At 47.2% G+C, this 24,163-nt stretch overlaps 1 protein-coding gene across 3 annotated transcripts; it reads right to left on the bottom strand.

Annotated features, from left to right (window-relative positions):
* Positions 1–957: 957 nt before the first annotated feature.
* RAB17 (RAB17, member RAS oncogene family) lies at positions 958–23,827 on the bottom strand. Of its 3 annotated transcripts, none has more exons than XM_074966910.1 (6): positions 23,435–23,827; positions 14,315–14,477; positions 10,079–10,230; positions 8,725–8,850; positions 4,387–4,480; positions 958–1,709 (listed from the first exon to the last, which is right to left on the bottom strand). In XM_074966910.1, the coding sequence occupies exons 1-6, from the start codon at positions 23,444–23,446 to the stop codon at positions 1,588–1,590; spliced, it is 669 nt and encodes a 222-aa protein (XP_074823011.1). In that variant the 5' UTR covers positions 23,447–23,827; the 3' UTR covers positions 958–1,587. The 3 variants fall into 3 exon arrangements, with proteins under 3 accessions (XP_074823011.1, XP_074823013.1, XP_074823014.1); XM_074966912.1 differs by lacking the exon at positions 23,435–23,827 and adding an exon at positions 15,123–15,149; XM_074966913.1 differs by lacking the exon at positions 23,435–23,827 and adding an exon at positions 15,118–15,139.
* Between the last annotated feature and the right edge of the window lie 336 nt (positions 23,828–24,163).

The raw sequence follows: 24,163 nt of genomic DNA, 5'->3' as shown, positions 1-24,163 counted from the left end.
CCTAGTCTACAACAGAAACAGTTTGCTGGGGTAGCATCCTGGCAAGCACTTCTTGTGTAGATGCAGCATTACTGTGCCAGCAGCAGTTTCTAGTGTGGACCTGAAGTCAGACGGTCTGATTCTCTCACTTACTCCAGTGTAACTCCACTCGCTTTAGTGTTGCAATTGTGTAAGTTTGGGGAGAATCAGGCCCCAATTTATTTCTAGATTAAATCTATACTACTGCAGTATTGCCAATCCCGGGTACCCAAATGACAAACCAGCCCTCACCTCTCCCCAAAAAATTCATGAGATTTTAAATAATGTTTAGGGTCTCCTTATTTACAGTCTGGTTTCTGGACCTTCAGGGTGTGCTTGTTTCATGTTCTCAGTTTTCTCCACAACCATGAGGGCCAGAAACTGTTAGCTTTGGAGTTGTTTTTTTTAAAAGTTTCTCAAGTGATCGTTTGACTCCAGCAGCTGGGACTTTAAGAAATGCCCCAAAAATCACAAGATTCATGACAGCATTTTGGACTGTATAAGTAGGGACATTGCAGCAGATCGAGGGATGTGATTGTTCCCCTCTATTCGACATCGGTGAGGCCTCATCTGGAGTACTGTGTCCAGTTTTGGGCCCCACACTACAAGAAGGATGTGGAAAAACTGGAAAGCGTCCAGCAGAGGGCAACAAAAATGATTAGGGGGCTGGAACACATGACTTATGAGGAGAGGCTGAGGGAACTGGGATTGTTTAGTCTACAGAAGAGAAGAGTGAGGGGGGATTTGATAGCTGCTTTCAACTACCTGAAAGGGGGTTCCAAAGAGGATGGATCTAGACTGTTCTGATTGGTAGCAGATGACAGAACAAGGAGTAATGGTCTCAAGTTGCAGTGGGGGAGGTTTAGACTGAATATTAGGTAAAACTTTTTCACTAGGAGGGTGGTGAAACACTGGAATGGGTTATCTAGTGAGGTGGTGGAATCTCCTTCCTTTGAGGTTTTTAAGGCCTGGCTTGACAAAGCCCGGGCTGGCATGATTCAGTTGGGGATTGGTCCTGAATTGAGCAGGGGGTTGGACTAGATGACCTCCTGAGGTCCCTTCCACCCCTGATCTTCTATGATTCTATGAAAATCATGAGTTCTTACAGCAATATTAAACTTGATCTGCATATGCTGGCTATTCCATGTCTTGCATTTAATGACTGGGTGACCTTAATGTTAACAGCCTCTGTAAAAGTTTTATAGAATTTGCAAAGGTGTGGGGGGGGAGAAACTACTCCTCCTTTTTGCTGTTTTTATTTGTGAAGATACTTTACAATGTATTCTTGTATAATGATAACACTGAACAAATACAAGCGAGAGGAGATTTGCAGGGCTTTTCAGGTCCCTTGCGCTCAGCAATATCTCCTCTCGTACAATTCTTCAATCGAACACTGACAATAATAATTTTTTTAAAAAGCAATAATCACAGTGACACACAAGCTGCCCCCGAGAACCATGCTGCCTTGGCAAAACCAGCACTTCACACAATACATAGGGCCAGCATTCCTTCCCTCCCCCACAATAAAAACGCATTTGATGGTAAACCTAGGTCAGTCTGCCATTTCCTTTAGTTCATGCAACACTTCTTAGTCTGATTGCTTGGCTCTCGCAGATCCACACGTGACTTCTTCCAGGGCTGATGCTGAAGGGCTGATTCCTTCTGTTGCTCCTGTTTCAATAGCTTGTGAGCTGTGAAGAAACTCAGAATAAGAAATTCTCTGTCCTTCTCTGCTGAGCTATTGTAACATTTTGTGCTGCATCCTCAGACCCTGCGCTGACTTTGTTAGGACAACTTTCCAGCTGCTAAGGGAGCAGCTAGGGGTTCCTCTGCTGTGACCCCCTCCCATCAGCAGTGGGCTGGGGTGTGGCCAGAGCACCCCAATCCCCAACCAGCAGAATGGTTCCTGGTGGTGAAACTTAGAGCAGCCCCAGGGCTGTTTCAATTTATGCCAAGGACTGACCCACGATAAGCAATAGAGAGAGGAAAAGGAGGCTTAAAGCCACTTTCTCCTTCCCTCATGTGCTATTTGGCTAGGCCTGGGGATCTGTCCCTTTAAATTTATTAAGATTTAAAATATCTAAATATGAGCAACAGGGGATAGATCACTTGATGATCTGTTCTGTTCATTCCCTCTGGGACACCTGGCAGTGGCCACTGTCGGCAGACAGGATACTGAGCTAGATGGACCTTTGATCTGACCCAGTCTGGCCGTCCTTATGTTCTTATTTATAACACTGATGGATTTAAGTTAAGTTTACATTTTAACTTCCTATTTTTTTTTTACCTTGAAACCCACATGGTTCTTGGCTCCTGCACTTACTATTTAACAAACTCCCATTCACAATTTTCCTCCTGGTCTTTCGTTCTTTCTGGAAAATGGTCCCTCCCTCAGGACTCTCCCATACTCCTCTTCATTCCCCGCCCTAGAACATCTACAGATTCCCCTGCACCTGCATCATGGACATACCCCTAAAAACATCCCGGTACAGCAAATGTTGTATCGCACCAAGTTATCTGTAGGAAATCCCATGATAAAATAGAATGGTGATGATGTGCAAATCACATCTCTATAAGCTTTAGTGAAATTCTTTTAAAAAGGAACTAGAAGTAGGAGCCCCTCACTTGAAATTGGCATAAGATGGGTGCTAGGAGTCTCATGAATTGCCACTATCAAACTGCTGGCATTCTTAAGGAGCAAGAATATCTATTGGGTAGTAAATGCTTGTTATTGGTTCATGATACGTTGTAGGTGGAATCTGTTGCCGCTGTTGTACCCTATTATTCTAGAGCTTTCTCCGAACGGTCTCATTAACAGGAACAAACACGAGCAGACCCTAGTGCCATCTCACTGGCTGCCAAGGTAACGCCGTTTGCCATATGTGCACTAGTGCAGGGTCAAGCTGGAGGCATATCCCATGTCTGAATCCCCATATGGTAAAACAGGGTCATCTGGCTAACATCTCTGGGGTAAGCAATGCATCGGAGGCTCAGGAGGCTAAGTAGGATAGGTGGGACAGAGCTCCAGGGTTCCAGGCCTGCATGTGGGGAAGAAACGGCTCACCAGAAGAGTCTACAAACCACTGGCTCTGGTTAGCCTCCCATGAAACCAGCGTCGTTGGTGGCTTGGCAGTGGTCAGACATTCGTGTGAAGGGAGGACTGACAACTTGGGATTATCTCTGGGCATAACTGGTTCTTGGGACGGGGCTGGATGTGCTTGTCCTAAGAAGAAACCTCAAAGACTCTCTGCGCCAGGGTCTAGCTGAGCCTCTGGCTCTGTTTCCTAGCCCAGTGGTTCTCAACCAGGGGTACGCAGAGGTCTTCCAGGGGATAAATCACCTCATCTAGATATTTACTTAGTTTTACAACAAGCTACATTAAAAAGCAGTAGCTAAGTCAGTACAAACTAAAATTTCACACAAACAATGACTTGTTTATGCTGCTCTGTGTACTACACACTGAAATGTTAGTACAATATTTATATTCTAATTGATTATGGTAAAAATGAGAAAGTAAGCAATTTTTCAGTAATAGTGAGCTGCGACACTTCTGTATGTGTGTCTGATTTTGTAAGCAAGTAGTTTTTAAGTGAGGAGAAACTTGGGGGTACACAAGACAAATCAGTCTCCTGAAAAGGGGTACAGTGGTCTGGAAAGGTTGAGAGCCACGGTCCTAGACAGTTGGAGGGCTAAGGAAGAAGGATCCTAAGGAAGAAGGATCCAGGGATCTTGTTTTCCTGCCTGGGTGAGGCCTCTGATCTCTGTCCTGAGGGATGAAAGAAACATGGGCTTGTTTTGTTTGGGGATCATAACTGGGGCCAAGGGGAATGGGTCTCGGAGAGAAGAGATCCTCTTGGAGTAGCAGTGAGGAATCTGGCGGGTGAGAAATTCCCACCTTCCCACTGCTAGGGCCAGTGACTGGTGTTCCCAAGGGTGGTTGGGTGGGGGAACCTCCTCCACGTTCAGCAGGTTCCACCCTCACCCCTCCAGCAAAAGCAGAACCACTCCAGAAGTTTGCTTGTCTCAGAAGTTGGGCGCAACAGGGGGGCAGCCTGTCTGTGTTTGGAATGGGGAAGCAGCTGCTCTGGGTCTGTCTCACTCGCTGTTGGCAGCTGTCAGGTTTGACAGGCCAGAGTGTACCCAGTCATCTCTTGTCTATGCCTAGAGGCAATGCACTGCTGCATTCACGGTAAAGACTTTCCAGTTCCTGGACCTCCTCAGGTCAAGTGACTCAACCCTAATTGCCCCTGAGGAACTGGGAGGAGATAAGCAGTGCTGTGCTATGGCTCAGAAGGCAAAGAGCTGGCACAGACCTCAGCATCTCTCTCGTGCTGTTACCTGTACAGCAGCTTCTCACTTGGAACTTACCTACGGCCATAAAGACCTCGGTCACGTGATGGTTGGATTTTGCCGACGTTTCCATGTAGATTAAGCTTCTGCTCTTTGCAAACTCCTCCGCCTCCTAGTTGTGGGGGGGAGGGGTGGAAGGTACAAAAACAGGGTTATTTCAAAGTAGACTTCGGTGTGTTCTGCACTGTAATCACATCCAGCCTGGTAAATGTCCCCCTGTAACCATCCTGGAAGGTGGTGGAAATAAGGGCTCCATTTAGGAGGTATTGGGATCTTGTCCTTAGGCCTGACAGGAAGACACAGCTCCTCCCTGTATGATTAGTCACCGCAGGCATGACCAAGCCCTGCCCAGTGTGGACGGGACTACATGGAACCAACCCGGAGAAGAGATTACTGAGCTCAGAACGGACACACACACTGGTGTAGCAGGAGTACCGCAACTTGCCCTGGCTGACTAGTGGCTGAGAAGTAGGAAGGGGAGCATGCCGCAATCTCCAGCTATTCGCAAAGGTGGCTCTGGAACAAGTCTCTACGCTGGATGCTGCAAACTGCCTTAGGGCCTCGCACCCCCGTCGTTAGCTCCAACACTTGCACGGTCAAACTAATGACGTACAAGGGAGCCTTCCTGCTTAGACCTCATCGGCATGGTGCATTAGTCTGCACTGGGGGCGGGGGGCTACATTCCAGTGTGTTGAGCACTAACAGGCGTGTGCGGGCTACAGTGACGCACACTAGGGAACTCTCCGTGGTGCCAGCAGGTCCTTATGGGCCAGTTAGTCCACAGCACACAAGTGCACAGTAGATCTTGCACCCCGCTCATGCAGACGCTGACTTTAGTTCCCCATCTTTCTGAAGAGCGGGGTGTCTGGTGATACAGCCACCATTGCATTCCCGCAGATTCTGCTGCAAAGCCTAAAGCTTCCTATTGCCCCAGCTCAGGCGCCTCCCGTTCCGTTCACGCGGTTGCAGCCTAACTGTTTAGGCCCCGCTTGTTTTCTCTCTTGCGCCGCTCAAGGCATTGCAGCAGCTCTCTGACTGGAATCAGAGTGTGGTGTGGTGGGAACCACTCATTGACATAACCGTGTTAAAACTCGCTGGCTCACCGAGTTTTGATGCACTAGCCTTGCTGAGGGCCTGGTTTCTACAGGACATATTCAGAGCAAGATCTTGTCCAAAGTGGGGCGGGGGGGGTGGGTGTGAGGAGAAAGGAGTCAACTCATAAATACTACGGGGTCAAAGCAGGAGCATAACTGCAACCATACATGTACTAACAGGCTATCCTGTGCTAAGATTTAAAGCCAACAAGCCAGGAAGTTGGCAGATAAGGCTACTACGCTCAGCCTCCCTGCCCCCTTCTCACCCTACCCTTATCTCTGCTACAGCTGGTCAGGAATTCTTTGCCAACGTATTTCTATTGGAAAATGCCAGTGTGGATAACAAAAATGTGTTTTGTAGAAATGTGGGTTTAGCTTAAACTTTCCTCAGGAAGGTTTTTCAAGTCCAGGCTGGTGTTCTGGTGAGAGAGCCCCCGACCCAGACTAGCCAGTAGCCCTGTGTGTAGGGCGATCGCTTGGGAAGCCCAGGTTTGAATCCCTGCTCTGCCTGGTGCCTCCATTTCTCACACAATGGAAGTCTTGTTTTCCAGCCAGCCCTAATCCCCACCATCTCGATCAGTGCCCTGGAGGAAAGGCATTACAACAGCCTGCATGATCAAATGACACTAGGCAAGGGCACATGCGATGGAGCGAGTGTCCAGACGACACACAGCCTGCAGTTATAGTTGTATTTCACTTGGTATGTCTTCACAGCAGCTCACTCAGGTGACTGGCACCCAAGTTGGCCTAGCCTGGCGGTGAGCAGCCACATGGCAACTCCCTCCCCAAATGATTGTGTCCCCACTGGTGCTGCGCTCTCCCGAGTGTGTCGCTCTGGCTTCTGGAGGCACAGCCCATGGTTCTGTCTGCTGCAGTACGCTGAACCCCTCTGATTCTTTCCCTGGGGATTGTGGGAGAACGCCACTCTCCTTCTGGGCGCACGAGGGGAATTGTGGGAAGGCACTGGAGGCCTACCAGCACTGGAATGGTTTGTTCTGCACCCTCACTGCAAAGTGGGTGGGGTTTTGTGTGGATGGGTGGGGGGTTAACCGCACTGAAGACCTACCCATGTTTAGTAGTGTGACACAGAGGCCCACTGGTGGTTTGTTACTCTGGGTCAGTGACTCTTGTCAGGCGTGACATACTCACCACACCTCACTCGCTGGTGTCGTGATACTTATTTAAAAGGTGAGGTATACTATGTTGTTTGAAATCTAACACCGCACTGGTCAGTAATGTTACTGTGAAATGTTTGTAACAACTCTGTAGGTGAAATCACAGATATTCCCCAATACCACATCCCCAGAGACTGTAAACAGACAGAAGGAACCTGTTTTGTCTCCTTTATGTAAAGGGGAAAGAAAACATGGGGGTAGACAGCCCATCCAGCAAAGAGTGTTCTGACCTGCTGCCTCCGGGCCAGCCAGTGGCTAACCCTCCTGCTTTGTAAGGGGGAAGGTGTGACCCTAACAGCATCCCAAAGGCCAAGGGCTCCATGGTATCAAGCAGTGCGTTTCAGCTGGCTTGACCAATGTACCCCAATTCCTTGGTGTCATGATCTGTATCTAACAGGCATCATGTAATATCTCACTGGAAAAGTAATGACACTGGTGGTTCAGAGCGTTGTGAAATGTGTGTATTGATACTATACATGGAGTTCTGAATGTTCTGATCTTATATTTTAAAATCTGTCTTTCAGCAAAGTAGAAAATGGGTCTGCCAAGGTCTCTAGTACCAGTGAAGCAGGGTTGGCCAGTGACAGGGGGATTGCAGTTTACCTAGGCAGTAAACAGAACTATCAAAGCTCACAAGCTAGCTGGGGAGTCAGCATGTCCGGACCACACAGAACTGTGTCTTTGCTGGTCTGACCAACCTTCAGGAAGAAGCAACAAAGGCATATTTATGGGCAAGGTAAACCAAGCCATCAGGACAGCAAGTGGGAAAAGATAACCACTTACCAGTCTCAAAGGGGGGATAGAGATACTCCCCTAGAAAGCCTTCCCGCCACTGCAAGCAAGCACAATGAACTTTGGGGGAGATGCTTTTCAATGGCTTACTGGACTATAAACAGAGAGGCAGAGAACCCCTACGTTATCCATCACTAGACAGACACGGAGCTCTTGCAAGCTGAGAAGGATGGGTCCTTCAGCCAAAGGGGGGTTGAAGTCTCTGGGAATTGAATAGAGGTGAGAAACCTGCTTAGGCAAAGATCTTTCACCTAAGACGACAAAGGCACCAGGCACTTTGGACTTTGTGGGAGATCCTGACCAGAGGGGTTGGTCAGCCATCTTGTTGGAAGGTCATGTGCCAATCTTACCCTGACCCAAGACTGTAGCTTTGTTAAGTCTTAGTCCCTAGAAAGCATTTTTCACTTTTGTTTATAACTATTTCTAACTCTAGCCTTTATACTTAAACTCACTTCAAATCCTTTCTCCTTTTGTTAATAAACCTGTTTTACCTTTTACTCTAAAGCAGCCCAGTGCTGGCTTTGATTTACCTTTAAGTCACAAGGGGACTAGCGAAAGTTGGCTGCCTAGTTGAGATGGCACTTAATGACAGGTCATACAATTGCACAAGAATCATGAAAACACTTTAAAGTTGGCTCTTAAAACAGAGGGTTTCTTGTGTTGAGGTGGTTCTTAGTTCAGTTCCACTGTGATTTATGTATATCTTAAAAAAACGAGGAGTCCTTGTGGCACCTTAGAGACTAACAAGTTTATTTGGGCATAAGCTTTCGTGGGCTAGAACCCACTTCATCAGAGATATATCTAGAGATAAATGAGCTGATCTATAGTGCTAGAAAGGGCTGTCTCAATGTGCTTGAAAAGATTCTACCATTTCTGATAGACTTTGCCCATTACACCGAGAGGGGATATTGCTGAGGACAGTAGAATCTTTCTGGATGCATCCACTGTACGTCTTAATGTGAAGCTACAAAAAGGGACAATAGACATCTACCTATGGCACACTCTGAACCCTCTGAACAAACCCACCATAGCTCAGGAAAGTCTCTAAGATCCAAAAAAGTTAGCAGCTGAAACAGAGGGCAAAATGGGATTAATGACCTCTTAACATCCCTGGCACCCAGTGGGGTCTCGCTATCTTGCTCGCTGCTAGGAGAATCGCGTTCACCTAAACATTTACTTACGAACTGTTCAGTCTGAAAGCCTGAAGGGCAGCACTCGGTGCACATGCTGCCGTGATATTTTTGAAAGAGGTAGTCTACCAAGTGCTGAGATCTTCCTGCAGTGACGCCACTTACCTCAAAGGTGACTTCCCGCTGAGCGGCAAGATCTGTCTTATTGCCGACTAAAACAATCACAATCTCATCGTGAAGAAATTCCTTCTCTAATTCCCTCAACCACAGCTTTGCTCTCGCAAAAGTTGCCTGGAAAGGTGAGAGAGACACACACAGACAATAAACCGACAGATACCCATGAGCTGTCACGTGGCCCAAAGGAGATTGGCAAGTGAGGGCTAAAAATTGTAGAAACAAATGGTTTATGTGCTTGTCACAGGTAGTGATGCTAGGAGGGCTACTCAGCATGGAACCAGCTCTAAATGTACTTCCTTCCCCAAAGCCAAGGAGGATGACTTCTCCTACTCCATCAGACATGACCAAACCACCATGGATCTCCAGTGGGTCATAGACCGAGCTTACAGGTGATGGGCTGAGGTGATTTGGCTCTTTCGCGATGGGGCAAGGATTCTTAAAAACTTGGCCTCTCTCTTCCATAAAGTTCTGTTTCTGTGAGACATTACTCTACAGCAGCCTATGGTCTTCTCCTTCTGTAACTACCATGGCAGTAATACAGGCATGTGGCCCTTAGCGTTGCGGTTCCTGTGTGTTGCGTGCTACCAATAAAAGGGAAAAGACATGCATAATGTAGTGGGAGATCAGGCAACATGTCCCCCTGGAACAGTCCATCAAAAATGGACATTAGTGTAAGCCAACTAACAGATGCGTTTAATCTTTGTCACTATATCATCCTTAAAGTCCAGGGTGTGAGTGTAACGACTACAGACCCCGGCCGTTGGCGGGTGGGATTGAACCTGGTGCTTAGTGCAGGAGCCTCTACCTCATGAGCTAAAAGCCAACTGACTCTTAGCCAAGGCTGTAGAGCCAGGCTCATTTTATCTCACTAAGTGGTCTCGGTGCCACTAGATGAGACAGAACATGACACCCAGAAGGTGTGTGGGTTACATGAGGGTAGGGGGACAAAGAGCACTTAGTGATGCTCCTCCATTACCTACTTGGCTGTTGGGGTGGATTGGGTTCGGAGGTAGGGGTAGATAGAGAAATCTTGGCTTTTAGGGGGAAAGCATGAGCATTTATTGTCCACTGTAAGCGAAATGTCTGTACCAGTTCCTTGCATGTCTTCAACCACCTTTACCAGAAGACGAAGGATAAGCCTGCCCACAAAGTAGCCCTTACATGATGTGTGCAGGGAAAAGTCGTCTTGGTTGAAATGTTTGGAGATGTATTGGGAAGCTACCCTACCCTAGAACTATTGCAATGTACCAGCGGCGTGGCTGCATTATCAAGATTCAGTCTGGATATTTTGGAAAGGCTTCCGGAGGAGAGAGGCGGAGGAACAAGCCATCACTAGTCTTACCTTTCTGGCAATGTCATACACAAGAAGGGCAGCATTAGCTCCCCTGTAATAAAGACGGCAAACGCTATGGTACTTCTCTTGTCCTGCAGTGTCCCAGATCTCAAGCTTAATCGTGGCAGTCTCTAAACATACCAGCTGGGTGAAGAAAGAACCTGGAAGCAACAGAGATGGGACAGCTCATTGAGAAAGTCATAGCATGCCCCTTTATTAGATGTTAACCTTTATCTCGGTAACCTGTGTGAAAGATGGGTGTCAAGATTCAGTTGGAAAGGGTTTATGGGGGGGTGCGAGAGAGAGAGAGAGAGAATAAAAACACCTCCTCCCCCACCAAAAGCAATGTAACCAACATGCTGGTGAACTGGTACTCCCCAATAACAGCACTGTACTACACCAATGCGCTTCAGCAGGGCTGACAGACCGTCAATATTAGTGGCATTAGCAAGCTTTGGTTTTGCAGCTGTCTAGTTGGAGGAAATGTGATGGCAGGGTGGGAATTAGGAGTCTTGAGTTCTAATCCAGCTGTATGGTGGCTGGCCCCTGTTGGGTGCTGCTATAACAGAAATACTGCAATCTCCCTGACACTGATTTGTATGACCTTGGGCAAGTCACTTAAGTCTCGAGTGGGCCCTGATTATACATAAGCATCGCTGTCCCACGAGTAGTCCCGGGGAGGTGCTCAGATGCTTCTGAGCTACAACTCTTATCACTGCTTTTTCTTGCTCTTAGCCCATGTCAGCAAACCTGCCCTACCCCCAAACGGGCAGGGCTAGGCTGGCCAGTGGGCGGGGGTGGCACCCAGGCCATGCCTGCTCGCCCTCTCTCCCTGCTCTAGGGAAGTGACAGGTGCATGTTTACTCCTGCACACCTGGCCCAGGGGTGTAAAGGTGGGAGGAGAGGCCTTTGCTTTCCCATACTCCCCCAGGTAAATGTGTGGGCAAAGTCCCAGGCTAGCCCTTAACCTTTCTGTCTCAGCTTGCCCAGATGGAAAATGGGTCTAATTAAAATCCACCTCCCTGGAGTGCTGTGAAAGCCAGCAAATATCTGCAAAATGTTCAAAGATCCTTGGACTGAAAATGCTATAGCAGCTCAAATGTGCGGCTGTGCACAGTAGATAGGCAGAAGCCATCTGTTAAGGGCCAGATTGTCTAACACATACATGGGCTTGAGGTAGAGGGGGCAGTACAGAGCCAAAGCTCTCCAGAGAGCTCTGGGAGGGACAGAAGCCTTCTCTGAGTGCCAGTTAATGTAGGCAAATGACACCACGCTCCTTGGTATAGGCACTGTGACTGCCTGGATTGTGTGGAAGAGTAGGAGACCCCCTGGGCCCTCCATCCTCCACCCCCACTCTCCTGACAAAGGTCAGGATCCTTCTGTGAAACAGGAAGAAAAGTGTCTTTCTGCCTATTTCTGACATAAAGACACAGAGCCAGATCCTTGCTTATGTAAACTGGCCTTACCTCCATTGAAGTCAACATAGAACAGATGGGGATCAGTCCCATGAATATCAATGGCCTCTCTAGCTCATACCAGGGTCTGTAAGCTTGTAAAACTTCCTAAAGAGACTTGACTGACCTTGTGTTGACATCTCCAATAAAAACTGAAGCCATGTTTTCCATCAATGTTGCCTACTGAGGTGAACCTTTTTGCATCTGATGATGGGAGCGTGTAGCAGAACTGTGTGAATAATGGTGGTTTGGTTTTGTTGGTGGCAATTTGAAAAGTCAAAAAAAATTAATTGCAAGTCCAACACCACATGAAATGTTTCAAAGATTTTGACTAAGTCAAGAGAAATTTCATTCTGGGTCAAATTAAACATTTATTTCGACTTTGACCATTCTAAATAATTTTTTAAAATAAGACTAAAGGAATTTTTGAAAGTAATTTCAAACCAGAAAATTGAAACGTGATATTTTGTTCAGGTGGTTTTTTTTAAACAAACAATTTAGTGAAACTACCATGAACTCACAAGGTGGGTGAGATAAGATCTTATCTTGGACCAACCTCTGTTGGGGGGGAAGGGACATGCTTCCCTACTACACAGAGCTCTTCTTCAGGTTCGAGGAAGGAACCAGAGTGTTTCAGCTAAATACGCAGCATCCTACCCAGACCTTGAAGAGCTTTGTAAAGCTCAAAAACTTGTCCCCTCTCGGGTGACCAGACTGCAAGTGTGAAAAATCAGGACGGGGTGGAGGGTAACAGGCGCCTATATAAGATAAAACCCCAAATATCGGGACTGTCCCTATAAAATTGGGATATCTGGTCACCCTAGTCCCCTCCACCAACAGAAATTGGTCCAATAAAACACCTACCTTGTTTCTCCAATATTCTGGGCCCAACATGGCTACACTAACACCGATGAAGTGAGCTGTAGCTCATGAAAGCTTATGCTGAAATAAATTGGTTAGTCTCTAAGGTGCCACAAGTCCTCCTTTTCTTACTGCAACCATGAACTCATAAAATGTAGTGGTGTCACTGGATCTGCAGCTTTTTCAGAAAAAAATCTTTGGCTGAAATTTCACCTAGTTCTCATGTGAGTGGGTTTCTGTTTAAATACCATGAAAATGATGTCAAAGGCAGGTATGCCGATGACATCGGGGGGAGGCTAGGTGGGGTGCTTGGACTAGATTGCTGACCAGAGCTATCTAATGGGCAGAGCTACTGGGAGTCTGGGAAGACAGCCTTTAAATGTCATCTGTTGGAGGCCTTGCTGTCAGCCATCAGAGGGAAATCAGGAAGCAGACTTGTTAAGTCCTCTGACACAAACAGCGTGGAACAGAGCGTTACGTCTGCTTTTCTGACACCCAGGAATTATACTGGGGGGTGGTTCCGACCTACCGCCAGAAAATCAGACTCTGAAGTGCAGTTCCTAGGATTCAAGGGCACACCTGTGTCAGTTTCTGCAGTGAGAGTAAGAACTTGGTGCAATTTTACAGTGAGCGCTGAGAATGGGACTGGCACACATCCATAGATAACACAGTGCAATTCGTAGGATTTGTGTGGGGGCAGCTGGGAAAGCCGGGGTGTGGGGGGAGGGATTGCAAAGGGGAAAGTCTACCATTTACTATTAAATGCTGTAAACTCTCTCTTGGGTTCATCAGAACTGCAGGCTCAGTTCAAATGCCACCAAAACCCACTGCTGACACGAGCTTTGCAATAATATGACCCTTGCTGAGACCTATTTAAATGCTACATTACCTGCAATGAAAGGCTAGATGTCACTCGAACTGCACAATGAATACAGCTGCGTTGCTGTTTCCCTGTTCATGATTTCTTGGTCCCTAAAAAGAACAGGAGGACTTGTGGCACCTTAGAGACTAACCAATTTATTAGAGCACAAGCTTTCGTGGGCTACAGCTCACTTCATCGGATGCATAGAATGGAACATATAGTAAGATAGATAGATAGATACATACAGATAAGTTGGACGTTACCATACAAACTGTGAGAGGCTAATTAGTTAAGATGAGCTATTATCAACAGGAGGGAAAAAAAAAAAAACTTTTGTAGGGTTAATCAAGATGGCCCATTTAGACAGTTGACAAGAAGGTGTGAGGATACTTAACTTAAGGGAATAGATTCAATTCAATTCAATAAAGTCTGTTCTTTTTGCGGACTAACGCGGCTGCTACTCTGAAACCCGTTCTTGGTCCCTGCGTCTCCAATCTACCCCAGTGGAGAAATGTGTCTTGCATGTGGCCTCATCCTCCCTGCCATTGAACTCAAAAGGCACTTGGCCACTGGCGTCAGGGGAGTAGTCGATGCTCAGGCCTGGCTTTTTTCAGAAGTGCTTCTTAAGTAGGAGACCCAGCTGCAAAGGAGACCTAAAGGCCCAGCTGTAAAGAGCAGCATCAGAAAAGGCCCAGCTTTTCAAACGGGCACCGTCGCCTGCACAGCTTGCGCTACCTTAACCAGACTTTTCCTTATCTCTCGGTCGTCCATCCTGTGCCTGAGCTGAGAAACCAAACGAACCACGCACTCCCTGGCTGTAACCTGGGGTTCTGTTGGATCGCATCCCATTAGCGAGCCGCCACAGCTGCCCGGGAAGTTCCAACAGGAGCCTGCCTCCTGAGTGATGGCCTGTAGGTGCTCTGCTGGGCCTGCTGGCATCAACAAAACCAAACTTCACACGAGCATAGCTCCACTGACTTCAGCAGAGGTACGCCTGCTATAAGGGAGATGCAGGTCAGGCCCTTTCTATTGAACCAAAGGGTTAGTTCATTGCTGCCACTCACTCACATCCCACAGTGGGCATGGATTCCCTGAAGTCATTTTTCACATAGCGGAAGGCTATGCTTGACTTTCCCACGGCCGTGCTCCCCAGCAGAACCACCTTGTAGACGTAGGATTGCTCCGTGGAAGGCCCCGCCCCCACCTGCTGCGTTCTTCTCGGGGCCATATTCTGCAAAGAAGAAAAAACCCCTGTTCAAAAGGCATTGGCAATGAGCTCAGGGCCCCGGGCTGATTAGCTGCGTACACTCTAAAAGGTTAGGCCCTGTGCCTTGATTTCCCACTCAGCACAGTGGGAGACGTGGCTCCAGTTTAATTCTTCCTGCACCCCCTGTTCCAGTCAATCAAGCTTAACATGCTTAAATGAAGCAGAATGGGAATCTAACCCTAAGAGTCCCTGTACGGTACGGGGGCTGTACCAGCATAGCTATGTCCCTGTATAGGCCAGTATAATGCAGTGGTGTGGACGCAGCCAATGCCAACAGAAGCGGGGTTTTCCTTTGGTGCAGGACACTGCTTCCCCGAATGACAGGCGCTTCAGCGATGGCAGCATTCTTCTGTCAACGTAGCTGCATCCGCCGTGAGGATTCGGTTGGCATGGCAATGTCACGCAGGAGTGTGGCCAGCCACAGGGCAACGTGCTGACCTCACTTACCTGTAGACCAAGTCTAATCCATAGAATCATAACCAGCCTGAGCTGCTGTGGCCACAGCCACACTGTCAGGTGGACTCTCGTAGCAGCACTGAACTCCATCATCCCCATCCCAAATACTGTTCATAGCGCTCCAACCTGTTCCCCCCCCCACTGATACCTGACCTCCTGAGACATCTCTTCTGTCAGTACACTGCCTTGGGCTCTTGGAACAAACTTGATACAGGTGGTCCCAAAGCTTCCATCACTAGGCTCACAAGTGACAGTCCAGATGCACAGCCATGAATCAGTTGGACTTTTTCCTCACCAGAAAACCTCTCTGGCCCTATACCTGTGGTTCTCAGGAGTCTCCAAGACCAGGTGAGGCTGGCTATGGCGGGAAACTAGGGGGAAAAAAAACCAATCAGTGGCTGAACTTTTAATCCTAGAAAATAGCTTGTCTTGAAGTCTGTTTCTAGTGCTTGGTGTTATGAAGATGGGCCACATTTTCAAGGCTATATTCAGCCTTAGCGATAGTTTAAAAAAAATAAGGAGACCTGTGTCCATGGTTTCACAGGCCCCCAACTCCAGCTGTAATAATGACAGAGACAGATCCATGAACCCCTAAAGACAAGCAACCCATGAAAACAAATGCCTATCAGAGACAGTGATTTTTTTTTAAATGGCTCCTTTTGTAAACTTTGATTGTCAAATCTCTGTATCTTTGCTCCTCCATATATATCTGCCTTTGTAGAGTGCTTTGAGATCCTTGGATAAAAGACTCCTTATTACTGCTGAGTAATTGTTACTTCACTTTGAAGATGGCTGATCCTAGACACAGAGCTAGGTTCCACCTGTAGCTGACAACCTGCCCACACAAACATCAGAATTGTGTGCCCTGATCTTCCATCCATTTACACCTCCTCCCATGGGTTACTGTGGGGCTCAGTGACAAAGCCCAGGGTTGTATAAGCCATTATGAAGTTTAGACACATTTAGAAGCAGCCTGTGTGGCTCCCAAAATGAAAGATTTAATCTTCCTAGACAGAGCGTGATTAAAGCAGAACAAAAGAAAAGGAGTTCACCAAATTAAGTGCTGGGCTGACAGATATCTGTCAGGCAGTATTCCTTGCATCATCCTGTGGAGATGGAGAATGGACGCAGAGAAGGAAAATGAGGGAAAGTGAATCTGAAAGCAATCTCAAGCCAGCCAAACTCCGCACCATGAAGAAAAAAGAAGCAAAACTTCACAGAGACATCTCTGTCCTGAGAAAACGCAAGAAACAAAACACCATCCCCAGAAGTCTCACCACGTAGAATCTTCTGATCACATACAACTCTCCAACATGACACCCCACTTTGTAGGGGCATTTCCTGGGGTTTCCCCTTCTCTCTCCCCCTCGATCATTATTCAGACTACACCAGACGGGCGAGTCTTTGACATAAAAAGAGAACAGACATTGGAAAACTGTTAGCTTCTTCCTCTGAACGTTTCTGAAATGCCCAATGAATTCTCCTATAATGCAGGAAATTGCAAGACAACGCTGAAGAGAAACTTTCTGCCAAAATGTTGTTGTCAATTGCAGCTGTTTAATAGAACTTGCCAGTGGTAAGTTATCTTAAGAAATCCATAAACATGCATCAAATCCAATGAATTTGCTCCCCTTTCAATCAGCCATGAATGTAAAACAAAACCACCTCAGAGGGCGGCACTGCATTAGCAATGTAAAATGCCATGTAGAACCAGACTCCATTATCCCCTCCCCTACACCTGATACAGGACACCAGTGCATAAGTCCACAGGAACATAACTGCACGGCATGGGACCACTGGTCCATCTAGAACAGTAGCCTGTCTCCAACAGTCGGCGTTGCTAGTTGCTCCAAGGGGGGTGACCATGGCCAAACTTTCCCACAGGGCGGGTTTCTTCCAAATCTAAGTTAGCGGTTAGTTTGTGGCCTGAACCATGAGTTTCTCTCCATCTAAATTATTTTAACCCAATCACATCTCTAAAGACCCACCTCCTCGTGTCTCCCTGGCACCAGACTTTCCACAGAGCGGTTTCTGTTTTCATCCTTTTCCCTTAATTGGCTATGCTCTTCTTTCTCCTTCATCCGCCTAGGTCACTTCCTCGCTCTTTCCGTGTTTATCCCTCTGACTTATTTATTTCTCTCTTCCTCCATCTAAGCTGCCTCCTCTCCCTATCAATTTAGGTTTTTGTGAGGGTGCCCATCACCATGGTATCTGAGCACCTTGCATGCTTAGCTCTTACACAGCACTTGATTAGTGGTTTGTTTTCAAAGCGCTGACTATTCCCGAGGTGTGTTTAAAAATACATAAAATCCAATTGGGGCCGGAGGGAAAAATGTAATTGCATACGGAATTATTTTCATGCAGAATCACACCTGCCTGCATAGTCCAAGTGCACAATCATGCAAGACCAGGCACAGCATCTCTCATATAACCACATTCTTAAGGATTTGCAGGATCAGGGCCCATGATTATAACTGCAGTTACAGGTTTGTTATACTTGTGTCAGCACCTGGGCTTTTGTCTAAATGCCTTCGAATCAAAACCATTTCTCCCAGCCTACCTGATTAAGAACACCAGGGTTAGATCCTCAGCTGGTGTAAACTGGTATAGCCCTAGTCACCTCAGTGGATCTACAATTAATTTTGGCAGCTGGGGATCTCGCCCCAACATGTATAACTGAAATCAAAGCCACTCACACCTACCTCAAGCAGCAACATGCCTGGCAGCATAGATGGTTTAACTATGCAGTGATGTGCCTTGCATAACTCTCACACAACAAACAGTCAACCTGTGGAACTTGTCGCCATGGGATGTTGTGAAGGCCAAAAGCATAACTGGGTTATGAATTAGATAATTCACGGAGGATAGATCCATCAGTGGGTATCCTCCAAATGGTCAGGGATGCAGCCCCATGCTCTGGGTGTCCAGAAGCTCTGGGACTGGATGACGGGGACAGATCACCCAAAATTGCCCTGTTCTGTTCATTCCATCTGATGCGTCTGGCAGTGGCCACTGTCAGAGAGAGGTTTCAGAGTAACAGCCGTGTTAGTCTGTATTCGCAAAAAGAAAAGGAGGACTTGTGGCACCTTAGAGACTAACCAATTTATTTGAGCATAAGCTTTCGTGAGCTACAGCTCACTTCATCGGATGCATACTGTGGAAAGTGTAGAAGATCTTTTTATATACACACAAAGCATGAAAAAATACCTCCTCCCACCCCACTCTCCTGTTGGTAATAGCTTATCTAAAGTGATCACTCTCCTTACAATGTGTATGATAATCAAGTTGGGCCAATTCCAGCACAAATCCAGGGTTTAACAAGAACGTCGGGGGGGGGGGGGGCTGGGGTAGGAAAAGCAAGGGGAAATGGAGTGGCTAAGTCATTATGCAAGGTAACCTATTTCCCCTTGTTTTTACCTACCCCCGCCCCCCCGACGTTCTTGTTAAACCCTGGATTTGTGCTGGAAATGGCCCAACTTGATTATCATACACATTGTAAGGACAGTGATCACTTTAGATAAGCTATTACCAGCAGGAGAGTGGGGTGGGAGGAGGTATTTTTTCATGCTTTGTGTGTATATAAAAAGATCTTCTACACTTTCCACAGTATGCATCCGATGAAGTGAGCTGTAGCTCACGAAAGCTTATGCTCAAATAAATTGGTTAGTCTCTAAGGTGCCACAAGTACTCCTTTTCTTTTTGTCAGAGATAGGATATTGGGCTAGATGGACCCTGTATGGCCATTGTTATGGGCCCATTTTTGACCACAAAAAGCTCTTAGAATCATAGGTTAGGGTTGGAAGGGACCTCAGGAGGTCATCTAGTCCAACCCCCTGCTTGAAGCAGGACCAATCCCCAATTTTTGCCCCAGATCCCTAAATGGCCCCCTCAAGAATTGAACTTACAACCTTGGGTTTAGCAGGTCAATGCGCAAACCACTGAGCTAGCCCTCCCCCCTCTTCTTCCAGTTAGGCAAAATGTGCCACTGCAGCGAAAGCACCAAGTCAAGAGTCTGCATGAAAAGTATCTGCCCCGAAAGCGGCTTAACTGGGTCTGGTTTTTAGTCTGGTTCCATTGCTATTTTGCTCCTTGTCCTATTTATTACAAAATAATAAATGCAAAACCTTTGTTAGTGAGATATTACACAAAACCTCACAGGCAGGACTAACTTGTCAATAGAGCTGGAAGGAAAAATCTTTCCTGAAGAAAAGTGGTTTTTCAAACAATACACTACATTTGAGGAAAATGTTCATATTGTTTGAAATGTTTTGCCAAAACAAAGGGAAAGTGGATTTATTTTAAATAGAAAAACTTCTGACTTCCAGGCTTTTTCCTTTCTTTCTTTCCCCTTTCCATTCCCTCCCCCTCTCTGTGGAAAAGAAAAAGGGAATGGTGGGGAGAAAGGATCCCCCCCCTCCCCCCCCCCAATTCAATGAAAAATCGTATTTCTGAGAAAATTCTGGGGGGGTTTCTCTTGAAATTTTTCACGGAAAATTTACCTTCCCTCCCCTCCAACCCTGCTGATTAATATTACACACTTGGGTTTGGGTACCATATGGGGTGGGGAGGATGCAAGTGTCTCCCAGGGGGAGTTTATAGGGTTGTCCTTCTATAGAGGTGCACACCATCTCTTGGAGTGTGGTGTTGGATGAGAACATTTACGTTAGAGCCACTATTCAGGGTGGCCAGCAGGGGGTATGTAGCCAGGAGATAAGGGGGGATGCAAAATGGAAATACAGGCAGACAGTCATGAATTTACCCAGAGTCTGGTGGCCTGGTCTCTCTCTGTGGAACAAGCACTGAAGGGATGCATTTGGTGTCCCATGCACTCTGCCTCTTCCACTCTTGGTCATTCAATTTGGGCAGAGCTGGGTCCTTTGCTAGTGCTAGCATGTTACACTTCCTGAATTCCCTCACTGTTCCTATCCCCAGGAGGAGGATCCAATATGGACATGGTCTCTGGGCCCTCACTTCCCCATTAGTGGTCAGCGTGGGGCAGGGGACAGACTGAACCTAGCGCGAGCTGTGCCCGTCCCTGTGTGGACGCAGGCTAGGCAAGTGGCTCCTTACTTACTGTCACGGAAGAGCTCATTAAACCTATGGATTGTGCACACAGCTTTGTCTAGCCAGAACCAGGCTCGTATTATCATCCCTTCATAGGATATCAGGGTTGGAAGGGACCTCAGTAGGTCATCTAGTCCAACCCCCTGCTCAAAGCAGGCCCAATCCCCAATTTTTGCCCCAGATCCCTAACTGGCCCCCTCAAGGATCGAACTCACAACCCTGGGTTTAGCAGGCCAATGCTCAAACGACTGAGCTATCCCTCCCCTCCTTGTTCTCACCACCCTGCTAGTTTGTTTCTTTCTGTGCTAAATGACTGAGGTTTAAACTCTGATGGAGCAGAATTAATAACAACACCTGGCTCTTACACAGAGCTTTTCATCAGTAGATCTCCAAGCACTTTACAAAGGAGTATCATTATCCCCACTTTACAGATGGGGAAACTGAGGCATGGGGGGGAAGTGATTTGCCCAGGGTCACCCAGCAGGCCAGCGGAATAGAACCCAGCAGCCAAGCTGGCCCAGGTGTCCTGAGTGCCAGCACTGGGTTCTGTCCACTAGGCCAATTAAGAGTTGACTAAAGATCAGAGAATGGTGCAACCCCCAAAAAATCTGGCCATTTTCTTATGGAAATAACAGTAGGGGTTAAGCTTACTAGCACCAAGTGACATGCTGAATATTTTAAAGGCCCCCTTCTAAGAGAGAGATGGTGGATGTAAATACTACTGTTCACGTTCCAAGGCATGAGAGACGGCTCCTGTCTTCCGGTTTTCTGTATGTATTTCTCATTCTGTATTTTACATGAATTGCAGAAGTATTCCCCTCCCCTCCCTCGCACTCTGACAGGAGCACTTCTAAAGGACCCAGAGAGCCAAACACCAGCCCACCTGACAGCAGAGCAGGGAAACTCTGACAAAATCTTGGTCCAGTGTGACAGGGCATCTGAGAGGAACACGCAAAACAGCAAAGCTACCCCTGCTAACTCTCATCACTTAAGCTACACTTAGGCCATGTCCACATTAGAACGCTTGCACCGGTCTGACTAAAATCAATCTGGTTACCTCACAAGAAACCCAACTGTAGATGCACTTGAACTCATTTAGCCCCATGCAGAAGGATTTTAGCTAAAGCAGCCGCACTAATGCAGCAAGTTTTCTAATACAGACAAAAGCCTAAAAAGAAAGAGGGGTCAGATGCCGGGAGAAACTACAGAGCTGCCTCAGGCTTTACAGAAAGTCTCTGCAACTGGCTTAGCTCACTAGTTTAGGGAGCAGGTTAGGGAAGAGTGGCAGTGTTGGGGGAACTGTCCCTGAACGTACAAGCACCCCAAACAGAAGGAAAGGGGCTGCCAGTTGATTCCTGAGATGAGACGCGTGGACAGATTCCATATGAGAGCAAGCAGAGACCATGGCCGGACTGAAGCCAGGCTGAGCAGCCTCAGAGACTAGGGAGAAAAGAAGGCCAGCTGATGACCCCTTCCTCCACTGCACAATCCTGAGTGTTAACAATAATGACTTGGAGTGTTTTCTGACACACGCCTGTCAACAGACCCCAACAGACAGGCTCAGCTGCAGCTCTGACTCAGCTAAACCCTTAGCCCTGAGGCTGCTGTCATTTGATTCCTGTTAGAGAAATGCGCCTGCCTACACACTGAAGTTAAGAGGATTAATTGATAGGTTTGCAGGGGTTTAAGGCTAGAAGAGACCCTTAGATCCTATCACAGGCCATTAAACCTCACCCACTTACCACTGTACAGAGCCCAGTAACTTGGGCTGGACCAACCTTGCACTACTCTTTCTGCATGCAGGGTGTTTGCTTGTCTTAAATTCAATCACCATTGATCCGATCATTCAGCTGCTGAAGGAACAGACTGTATTCAAGCCCCTGAGCAGGGATGCTGCAGCTTGAAGGGTCTGAACAAGTGTTTTACGGCTTTTGATGAAAGCCTGTGAGAAATGGAGTGGTTGGCTATCCTGGAATGCAATGTGGTGAGTGGTGGTTTCAACCACTTCACTGTGGTGATGTGAGGGGGTTGCGGGGAGGGGGAGGTTTTCTTACTGCTGACCTGGTAATGATAAAAGAGAATTGGATTTTACCTACTCGGAGAGTTGGCTCTTTTGTCTTTAAAGAACACCAGTAAAAATGGGCTCTTGTGATGACGCTGGCTCTGAACGGTTTCTTTAAGATGCCGTTTCATTTAAAAGCCCATTTGTACCAATGGCCAAGCCTTTGAAAATAGGAGCCTAGAGTTAAACTCCTAAAATCCATCTTTAGGCACCTGCCCGATGTTTGAAAGCGCTGAGCACCCAGCCACTCCCATGGTGGCTCCGCACTGTAGAAATCCCGGCCCCTGGATTTAGATGTCTCAGTACAGGCATGGGAGGCTAATTTTAGGTGCCTATTTTTGAACATTTTAGCTGAGGTGGTTTAGGTCATCTTTAGGTTCAGCGAGAGTTTAAAATGAACTGATGGCAGGGAGGTGCCCAACTCTCATGGACTTGCACTGGGAGTCAGGCACCTATCTGCCATTGGCGCCTTTGGAAATCTTCCTCCTTCAACTGCAGGGACAGAAGTCTCATAGGAAGTGCTGAAGATGATGCTGATGCTGAGTGTCCACAAATGGTCATGGCTAAAGCTTACTTTAACTAAAGATTGGCTTGAGATCTGAGGGTCTAAATGGGAAGGGGACATTTCAAGGCTTAAAGACATTCTTGGATGATATTGTGCCAATGTAGGGCCTGATCCATTCTCACCAAAGCCACTGGAAGTAGGACTGGGCCCTTATTCTTGAAAGAAAATGCCTAACCCAAATGAGTTATAGCTATAATCTCTCTTTATTGCAGGATTATCTTGAGACTCCTGAGGTTTGAGTCTCATCTGTGATAGATCCCTGCATTCTGATAAAACCTTCCTCGTCATTCTTTCAAGCCCTGCTGGGAGGGGCAAGTCCCTCCTCCCCCAACACCCAAATTCTGGCCTCAACTTTGGGAAGCTGAAAGAAGGAAGCTGCCTTTCTCCAGGGTAAACCCAGCTCCTGTTCAAGCAGTGCTTTGGGGCTCAGTGGAGTTTTTGGCCTCTTTCAACCCTAGGGTCCTTGAGACAGGGCCTGGGTCTCCTCTGTGCAGTGCTCAGCACTCAACTCACCGTAGGCAATGAATAATCCAAAAGAGCTTTCCCCTGAAATTAACCAAAGATGCACTGCCATCTCAGTCAGACGCAGTAGCAGCCAGTTACACACACCTTGACCTACAGTGCCCACATTGATAACATACCCAAAAGTGCTTTGAAATGGCTTTAAACGTTAAATGTGTGCAAGCCACACCACCTTCTCAGCCTGTTGCAGGTTTAGTTTTCCCATCCCCCCACCCTCTGCTCTTACAGGGTATTGATAGAGGAAGAGCTCACCTTTTTAAACATTGCTTTTCTTCTAGGTGGGCCGGGGGGAGTCTTCAATCCATTGAAAGTTTGAAACAATGCTGGCTGGGAAGCAGCTGTCGCAGCTGGGTTGTGCAGGTGCTCAAACAAGTTAAATCCAGGCAAACTAGAAAGTAAAAGGCGCACCTCTTGAACCTCCCCACAGAGAACCAGGTACTTTCACCAGCACGCTGGTTGCTCCTAAAGATCAACACACGAACACAACAGTGCTTGGTAAAGTTTAAGGTCCACTGATTCTGCAGCTAGTTGATTTGCCTTTAGGAATGCAGAGCCATAAAACCTGTAATCAAGGTGATTTGAGTGGAGCTAGCCTCTTGTTCCGAAGGGCGGGGCCCTGCGCACTCCAGTGAAATGCTAAGGAGAGTGATTCTGCTGTCCCTGGTTCCCTTCCTTTCTACAGTTTCATAATCCTATTCCTTTCTGTCTTTCTGCTAGGTCCTGCAAACGTTGTGTCCGCCCCTAAATTTCTTGTTTCCATTGTGATTCACGACCATGTAGCATGTCACATCCTGTTTATACTAAAGAATGACTCACTAGTTGAGGGCAGCAGCACTGGGAATTCAGGAAGTTGTTAATATTCCTAAAAATCTCTGGGCCTGATCCTTGGACCTGCTGAGCTGTGCTCAGTGCAAGGTGGGGGAGGGGGAAGTGTTACATTCTCAGCTTCAGAAATGCTGGAACAGGTCCCCTTGGTCCACT

The sequence above is a fragment of the Natator depressus genome, chromosome 11 (genome assembly GCF_965152275.1).
Source record: "Natator depressus isolate rNatDep1 chromosome 11, rNatDep2.hap1, whole genome shotgun sequence".
In the NCBI taxonomy this organism is placed as follows: Eukaryota; Metazoa; Chordata; order Testudines; family Cheloniidae; genus Natator; species Natator depressus.
This window is presented reverse-complemented; position numbering and strand designations above follow the sequence as displayed.

Bases quoted from the DNA above. Each gene is read 5' to 3' on its own strand.
- RAB17 (XM_074966910.1), bottom strand. The intron at 10,231-14,314 runs GTGAGTGAGTGG...TGTTGCTTCCAG, and splicing joins ATCCATGCCCACTGTGGGAT to GTTCTTTCTTCACCCAGCTG. The intron at 4,481-8,724 runs GTAAGTGGCGTC...CCCCACAACTAG, and splicing joins AGCGGGAAGTCACCTTTGAG to GAGGCGGAGGAGTTTGCAAA.